Raw genomic sequence first — 8,931 nt, forward strand, 5'->3', positions numbered from 1 at the left:
CAATATGTACTGTAGTACAAAATGCACAAAAATACCGGTCTTCAAATGAGAGGTCCACATCAAAAATACATCACTTGTACAGTGACTGCTTGCGAGAGCTGCAGTGTGGCCTCATTCAGTCACAGGGGGAATTATTGTGGGACAGATGTGAGCGATTGTGGACACGTTGTGGTCATAATTGTCCTCCTGGAGAAGGCAGCACTGACAAACTGGCAATAGACATAAATATCAGCTTGATTAGGTGGCAACAACACAGCAAATGCCTGTTCATAAACAGTTCGAAGAGAAAGACTGAAGACGAGGTGGTAAACATACTCCTGTCAGTCAATCTCTGCTTTGTTGCTGCCTCCATCAAGTCGCACAATGAACTGCTTCTGCAGCTGCACTTCACCACAAGGAATCTGTCTGACTTCAGTTGATGTGAGCTGTGCTGAATATGTGTGCAACTCTCTCTACAGGAGACATTAGAAAAGCACCAAGAGTGTCTAAAGAGGCAAAGGGAAGCAGTGAAATACAGACTGAAAAAACTGGCAGCACGACAATCAGAAATCGCAGTAAGTTGTTTTCAGATTAGTCTGTGCTGAAATGATGCCACAATATGCAATCTTTCTGTCTTTATTGTGATATTACATTTGAATATTAGATTACATCTATGATCAGGCAGCATAATAAACTGATAGTTGCTTATGCCGGACTCAGAAAAGGTCCTCAGTGATAAGGGAGAGCATCATACGAAAATATCAGGAGATCCAGGCCATGCTGGACAAGGACCTGAGGACGACCCTGTCCCACCTGGAGATGGAGGAGCGGGCTGCTGTCTCTGCCCTGGATGGGCTGATGGAAAATAACTTTTCTCTGATCCAGGAGATAGAGCAGGACCTGGCCAGACTCACTGTGGCAATGGACCAGACTGAAAAAGAGCCTGATACAATGGTGATTAAACTTAAAGTCTGGTGGACCAAATATGATTTAAAATTTCATATTTATCTTCTCATTTGTGTATGGGAACTAAACATGTTACATTATGCTTTCAAAGTTCCTTTTATCTAGCTTTTTTACTTTTCTTCAGTCTTTCTTTTCGTACCCTGAGCAGCAAGACATGGAGACAGTGGACAGGTACGGAATCAAATCAAAATTGACAATAATACAGGTGTAGCAGCAGCAGCTGATGTTTCTCACTGTGGTCTGCCTCCTCCAGAGTGATGGACCTGCTAAACAGGACAGACCCGAGCAGTGTGAGCCTGGACGAAGTTAAAGCTGACCAGATCCTTGGCCTCACCAACAACATGCTTCTGCTTATCAGCTCACAGACCCCTATAATCAAGAAACTCACCAAGAGTTGTCAGTTCACACATTATCTCTATAGTGTTCATAATCACAAATTGACCTCTTTTTTTAACTTCCTGTATTAAGGTTGTTAAATATGTGTCTCCAGATTCCAGCGAGGTGTGTCTGGACCCAGAGACGGCTCACCCAAAGCTGATCATCTCCCCCCAAGGTGACAGTGCCACCTACACAGACACCTGGCAGCAACTTCCTGACCTCCCTGGGCGCTTTGACACCACCCTCAATGTCATCAGCTTGCAAGGATTCAGCTTTGGTCGCCATTACTGGGAGATTGATGTGACTGGGAAGACTTACTGGGAGCTAGGCATCACCTATCCAAACATTCCCCGCAAGGGCACCACTGAGGTCTGCTGGCTGGGCCGGGGGGACGAGTCCTGGTGTGTGGAGTTCTTTGATGGGGAGTATACAGCCTGGCACGGAGGTGTGCCCCATCAGCTGCCTTTAACAAAAAGCTTCTGTCGGATTGGTGTGTTGTGTAGTTTCCCTGCAGGGATGGTGACGTTTTTTGAGGCAGACAACATGACGCCATTATTCTCCTTCTGTGCCGGAACCTTCTCAGACTGCCTCCACCTGGCCCTGTGTCCTGGTCATGACCACAATGGCACCAATGCTGAGCCTGTTGTGATCTGTAATGCTCCATCTCCTTCCAGTGATCTCTGATTAGTGGCTCCACAGAAAAGTAATTCTTTGCTAAAGCACCATTTTCTAATAATGCACCAATTGTAAAGGTTTATAATTAAACAACACTAAGAATCTACAGCTATGCTAGCAGCCCTGTGAGGCTTAACACACAACGTTTTGAGCTAAAGGCTAACATCAGAATGTTCACAGTCACGCTAACATGCTAATGTTTAGCAGGTTTAGCATGCTAACAATTGCTAATTAGTACAGCTAGAGCTGATACAATTTTGCTATTCAGGTATACTATTCGGTCATGAATAAAAAGTACAGGACAAATGAAATGTCTGATCTGATGATGGTGCTACAAGAAGTCAGCAGAGCAGCAAAGTTGTTGAAATTTATCCTGACCGGGGCATGGATGTCTGTTCCAAATTTCATGGCAAGCCATCCAATAGATGTTTGAAACATTTTACTTAAACCCACAAATGACAAACACATGGTGTTGCCACAATACAAGTAGGATTCGTCCTATGGGGACCATGAATGTATGTGCAAGTCAGTACAGTCAGACAGTAGAGGAAATGTCATAACACCAAATTCATTCGCAATTCATCCTTTGGACACTGTGGATATTTGTACAAAATTTCATGACAAACCATTTTTGTTCACATATTTCTATGAAAGTCAAAAATGTCATCTTCATGGTAGCTCTACAAGAAAAGCCAAGGGATCACCAAAGTCAGGAGGATTAATCTTCTGGGGACCATGAATGTCTGTACAAAGTTTTATGGCAATCCTGTTTGAGATATTTTAGTCTATATTAGTGAATCTGTCAGCTTGTAAAATGTCTGGCTGGCTGGTGTTTCTCCTTTGTATTTGATAATAATATGTTATAAATGTTAAAAATCCAATTTTACAAATACTCCTGTGTTTCCCTCTTTCTAAAATTGAATAGCTCCTCTTTGAAATGATGGAATGCATTTCAGGTGACATAGAGGCACAATATGATGAAAATGTCTAGTGGGACGATAGTTCTCAGAAGAAATCATGTTAAAGGGGAACACTACACACTTCTATCAGTGCCTGCATATGTGTATTGAACTTTCAGATGAATTTATAGAAATATCACAAGCCCGTCATTAAGTTCATTAAACTATTGCATATTGGGTTTACAAATTGACAAAAAAATGACAAAATCTTGTTTAAAAAACGGTTTCAGTTGTACTTGAAAGTAATAACAGTTACTGATACTGTTATAGAAGTACTGCTATTGTATATTTGCATACTAGTATTACATTTGACTGATTTTGTAAATGTATAGTGAGATCTAAAAAAGCACACAGTATGCTACTTTATCATGAAATGCACCTTGTGTATTTGGCTCCAAAGTCTATATTCAAACAAACAACTGGCTTTGCAAATATGCCCTGTGGGCTGTTGTGTTGCATTAGAGTACAACGCTTTTCCAATTAAATCAAAACTCATTCAAATGAATTTCAATATAAAAACTGTTTCAAGGGTGGAAGAGACTGTAATCTTGATTTTTGCAGCATTTATTTGTCCATTTAAAGTGTTCCCTAACATGAGCTATTATTAACGAAGAAAAACAATCCAAGAGCACCGTTAAAATCAATAAATGTGAGTCAACAACAGGGATGGTAGCAGAAAAGCCTGCCAAAGGTTAGTGCACTTACACAAATGTTTTAAAAAGTGTGAGTGATCTGCCAGACTGTGCACTCTCCTGGATGTCCTCTGATCCACTGCCATCATGAACCTAAAGCTCCTCTTCTTTTGCCTCTTCTTGGCGGTGCTCCTCGTACCTGCTGAAGTATGTATTCACCGTTCACAATTATTGTGCAGCAATAAGCAAATGTATTGGCTCTTATTTACAATGTTGGGATGTTTTTTAAGGCATTTCGCTGTGACTAAAATTCAGTAGAGCTTGCTGTTTAAAAACATGTATTTACTACATGTGCAACTGCACATTCTCTTTTATTATTATGACTCTTGTGTGGTGCCATCAAATTGTTATTCAGCTAAAACATAAAAAGCGCAAACACCATGATCCTGGTCATGAGGGTCAGGGACCTGGGCATACACACGGCAAACAAAGAGTAAAGGTTGAGGACATATTGAGAGGTAAGTGCTTCTTTTTATTCCTTTTATAATATTTCATATATAGAGCAATATTTGACGTTTAGTGTTATATGGTAGAGCAAGAGGAAGACAAAAATATAGACAACTATATATATATCTATATCTATATATATATAGATATATATATGTATTATTAAGGAAATGATTATGATTTCAGACTTGTTCTTTGAGATCGTGGAGGGAACTGGGGATGATGATGATGATGATGACGATGACCATAATAATGGAGACTGGGTTTTTGAACTTCAAGAGCCGGATGGTGAGTGAGTTAGTTAAGACTCTGTCAAACTCTTTATAAATATCTGTGTAATGTCACCTGTTTTCTCATAAACGGCTGCATTCTATTGGAAAGCTCTAATCTAAAGCTTACGTTCCCCTCTTCACTTTTTTCATTTCTTAGGCCAATGCGACCCAAACCCTTGCCTCAACAATGGAGTGTGTGAGCCGAAAGGCAAGAGGAAGTTCAAATGCGATTGCCCCAAACCTTTCAAGGGAAAGAAATGCCAGAGAGGTTTGAAGAAATAAAAAAATGTTGTTGTTGTTGTCAGACTGGTCATATATGCACAATATACAAATAGCAAAACTGAATTAAAACTATCGTGTTCACATCTCAGGTCCCAAACCTTGTAGAAGAGGTCGATGCGGGCGTGGTGAATGTGTGCTGACTTCCACTCCCCCGTTCTATGAGTGCAAATGCAAGGAACCCTTCCAGCCTCCACGCTGCACACACTGTAAGGAGTAATTCTTTGTCCGATTAACACAGAATACCTCTTTTCCATAAGTTTCCACAGATCCCGAAAGCAAGCTTTCACTGTTAACTGTTTTTCTCCAAAGTGTCACTGTGTGAGCCCAATCCATGTAGGAATGGTGGACAATGCATCAAGGATGGCACTGACTTTGACTGCCTGTGCCCTACGGGGTACAGTGGACGTTTCTGCCATGTTGGTAAAGTCTACTCCCTGCATTATTATTTTCCTTTTCCAAGTCCAACATATGCATCATCATAATTCATATACTGACTGAGTGAGGTACATTTCTTAGGCCCGAATGACTGCTATGTGGATGACGGAGAGTCGTACCGCGGCAATGTGAGTGAAACAGATGACGGCAATGAATGCCTTTACTGGAACTCTCACTTCATCCTGGAGAACGGAGCTGATCCCTTCAACTCCTTCGAGGACAGTGATGGACTCGGCCCTCACAACTTCTGCAGGTCAAGAGAAAATAAATAAGTGCATTCAAATAGCAGCGGACACCTACAAGAGGATGCTCACTCACACATTTTCTATGACGCAGAAACCCAGACGGAGACGAGATGCCCTGGTGTTTCTTCAGACGAGGCCGCAGGTTGTCGTGGGACTACTGTGATGTCACAGAGTGTCTTCAACCAACAGGTCAGCTGCACAGCATCAGGCAACTTTATGATGATGAGTCAAAAATTGTTGTTATCTTCTGTTATCTTTTTGTGCATGTGTTTTCAGGTGTGGTGCCAACGGAAAATGTCCTGACGGACACGAATCCCACTGCTCTCCCGTCCCGTCCTACAACATCTGAACCCACAGCGACCCCCAAACCGACAACTTCTAAACCTTCTACGACTGGGAGTCCCAGCCAGGCTCCACAACCTTCTCCCACACCCACTGACGGTCCTCCCAATGCCAGCGTTCCACCGCAACAGTTCACCACCTGTGGGCAGCCTCAGCCAAAAAAGAATAATGCCCGAATTTTTGGGGGTCTGAAGGTCCCTCCCGGGGCTGCACCATGGCAGGTGTCCCTGCAAGTGAGACCAAAGAACTCCAACCTAGCGTTCAAACACACGTGTGGAGGAGTTCTCATCGAGAGCTGCTGGGTGCTGACAGCTGGACACTGCAGGTAAGCACTATAGTATCTAAAAAAAAACAAAAAACTAAAATATTGGCTGATTATAGAATAGCTTTCACATGCTGTGTTAATATTAATGGAATCCTGTGTTGTTTGCACAGGGAACAAATGAAGGACATGCAGGTGGTTTTGGGAGGTCTGTCACTGGATTTAGAGGAACCCACAGAGCAAGCCATACAAGTTGAAGAGGCTATTGTACATGAAAACTACAGAGAGACTCCTTCAGCTGTTTACAACGACATAGGTGATCCACGTGTCTCTCTTGTTTAATATGAAATAAGCAATGATATCACCGACAATATTAGAATCCTTTTGAACCTTTTTAGTTAACTAAGGATGGTATGTGAGAGTCAAATAGCACCATTTGTATTGATAAGAAGAAGAAGAGGAGATGTACAGTATTCATAGTCCATGAAGTAAATTCTAAAAATAGATTTGAAAAAGTAATGAGATTTTGATGTAAAAATACAAGAGATTAAGTACTTTATCATTTCATTTTTATCATTGGATTCCCAAAGCCTTGTTGAGGCTGAAAGGCACTGATGGAGTTTGTGCCAAAGAGACCCAGTTTGTGAAGACAGCCTGTCTGCCTGGTGCCCAACTGCCTGATGGGATGGATTGTAAAATTTCTGGATGGGGTGCCACTGAGGAATGTAAGGCCACATTTGCATATTCACCCACAAAATAAGTCATTGTTCATTTTTGTTCAGATCTTTTGGTTTGTCTTAGAGGCACTTTAATGTAAAATGTTTATTTATTTTTATTGTTTACTTTTTCCACCTTTCCTCTGCAGCTCAGTATGGTTCCAACCACCTGCTGGAAGCCAATGTGATGCTGATCAGCCAGGAAAAGTGCTCTGAACCCGAAGTTTATGGCAGAGTCCTGGATAATACTATGTTCTGTGCTGGCCACCTGATGGGAGGGGTGGATTCCTGCCAGGTTAGTAGAGGAAATGTGCACGCTATCATTCAAAATACCTGCCTTACAGTATATTGTGAGCATTTACTATCATGGTGAGCTGTGTGCTCTTGTTTCAGGGTGACTCTGGAGGACCACTGACTTGTGACCAGAACAATGCCAAAGCTATTTATGGTGTGGTGAGTTGGGGGGACCAATGTGGAAAGAAGAACAAGCCTGGGGTCTACACACGGGTCACTCACTACCTGGACTGGATCAAGTCAAAGACTCAAGCAGCATCATAAGCAACTTGGCAGCACCATGCCGGTGGAGCGAGTCTTACTCATCATGATTAAGCTTTTGGGTTTTGTGCAGTTGTACCTGCTATTTTGCTTTTCAGGTCTACAACATCATTTATCAAAACCCAATGCTACTTAATACAACCTTCTTAAATAATAAAATCTGCATTGCTATTTTAGTTTAGAGCAGATCTGAAATCCTAAAATCCAATACTAAAAATTAGGAATGTGTGGAAATTACATACATTTGAAATGAGACTGCCCTGAGCCCTTTAAGGGGAAAAGTGTCATATTATATTATCAATCAAGCACAGTATGTCTCAGTGGCAGATATTTCATCATTCTTTGGATGGATTAAGTTGAGTGGATCAGTGATGACACAGCATGAAAAGTGAAGGTATTGACGGTATATTTAAACCATGCTGATAAATGCTTCAACTGACTGTTTACTTCAATCTTGGGTGTCTCTTTGTGCTGTGTTCTGTGCCTCATGTCTTCCCTGTGTGTCCTCACCCGTGCCCAAGGGCAGCAGAGCTCATGGTCGCCGCCCTGATCAGGATAAGGAGAGACATTGGACTGTTTATTTACAAATGTAGTAGCCTGTCCTCCTGCAACTCTGTAGGGCCACTGACATGTGAGATTAAAGGCACGCACATCCTCCATATAGTCTGGGTAGCTGAAGGGACGGTTGTACAAAGGTCGAGCCAGTGCAGTGGTTTACACACGGGTCATTTGCTTCCTGAACTACATCAAGTCAAACATGAGAGCTACTAAGCTGCTGACCGAATAGACTTCACCACAGAACAAAAGTGTTGTTTGAGGTTTCACCCGATACCACTTGATGAAATATTTACTGTACATGACACTGAAAATTTAACATAGAAACGATTAATTGATGAATAAATATTGATTAAATAGTTGTTAAATATAGTTTATACATAAAATTGATCTTATATTTCTTCTTTCTGTAGTCTCTGACAAACCAAAATAAAATATTACTAATTTAAAATTATCATTTAAGTTGTGAGTTTTAATAAACAAGCGGGGGCATTTTCGGCACAATAATAAGAGGGCTAATATATTATAAAGATGTGAATTGTATACCACCTTAACAGAAGTAACAACACAGGAGAGTCAGAAGGTGTAAAGAGAGTCAGTCAGTACACATCTACAAAGTTCTGACAAGAGGCCTAATTAGACAACAAAAAAAAGAAGCTGTGTGGTTGAACCAGACTTCACTAAATAAACCAGAGGCTCATAAATAACAACAAATTACCAGTCCAAGAAGTTTAGAAAAGGTTAAAGGGCTTTTTTTAAACCTCATTTAAGTGTCATGTTGCACCTTTGTCATAGAAATTTTGGAAAGTAGTCCCAAAACCAGACACTTTTCAGTTTTATTGTTTAAATAAAGAAAATATGTTCACTTTGTGATCCACTTTTAAGCTACTCTGTTCAATGTACTGTCTTGTTATTAAGTGTCAGTACAGGTCTAACTTATATAAGATGTGAAGTTATGTGAAGAATAAACATTACATTACAGTCATTTAGCAGACACTTTTATCCAAAGCGACTTACAATAAGTGTATTCAACAGGTATTCAAGAGAACTACTAGTCACCAGAAGTCATAAGTGCATCTCCTTGTTTACACAAGCATCTAAGAGCATAAACCAGAGCAATAAACTGATGTTTTTGCTCAGTAATTAAGAGAATAAGGTTTTATTAGTGAAG

The 8,931-nt window shown here is 40.9% G+C and overlaps 2 protein-coding genes across 3 annotated transcripts; both read left to right on the forward strand.

Annotated features, from left to right (window-relative positions):
• Window positions 1-437: 437 nt before the first annotated feature.
• LOC116398375 (probable E3 ubiquitin-protein ligase TRIML1) lies at window positions 438-2,884 on the forward strand (the record flags this gene model as incomplete). Its single annotated transcript, XM_031874618.1, has 5 exons — window positions 438-554; window positions 700-933; window positions 1,070-1,116; window positions 1,199-1,341; window positions 1,436-2,884. Coding segments are annotated over 5 exons (1,113 nt in total), but the record flags the coding sequence as incomplete, so codon positions are not given.
• Window positions 2,885-3,287: 403 nt separating this feature from the next.
• LOC116401571 (hyaluronan-binding protein 2-like) lies at window positions 3,288-8,625 on the forward strand. 2 transcript variants are annotated; one of them, XM_031880050.1, is made up of 13 exons: window positions 3,299-3,796; window positions 4,005-4,107; window positions 4,283-4,384; window positions 4,526-4,636; window positions 4,740-4,856; window positions 4,960-5,070; window positions 5,167-5,338; window positions 5,422-5,519; window positions 5,607-5,997; window positions 6,108-6,250; window positions 6,525-6,659; window positions 6,800-6,945; window positions 7,044-8,625. In XM_031880050.1, the coding sequence occupies exons 1-13, from the start codon at window positions 3,737-3,739 to the stop codon at window positions 7,206-7,208; spliced, it is 1,854 nt and encodes a 617-aa protein (XP_031735910.1). In that variant the 5' UTR covers window positions 3,299-3,736; the 3' UTR covers window positions 7,209-8,625. The 2 variants fall into 2 exon arrangements, with proteins under 2 accessions (XP_031735900.1, XP_031735910.1); XM_031880040.1 differs by having other exon boundaries at window positions 3,288-3,796; window positions 5,422-5,997.
• The last annotated feature ends 306 nt before the right edge of the window (window positions 8,626-8,931 follow it).

The sequence above is a fragment of the Anarrhichthys ocellatus genome, unplaced genomic scaffold (genome assembly GCF_004355925.1).
Source record: "Anarrhichthys ocellatus isolate YVR2014 unplaced genomic scaffold, GSC_Weel_1.0 scaffold3, whole genome shotgun sequence".
Taxonomy (NCBI): Eukaryota; Metazoa; Chordata; class Actinopteri; order Perciformes; family Anarhichadidae; genus Anarrhichthys; species Anarrhichthys ocellatus.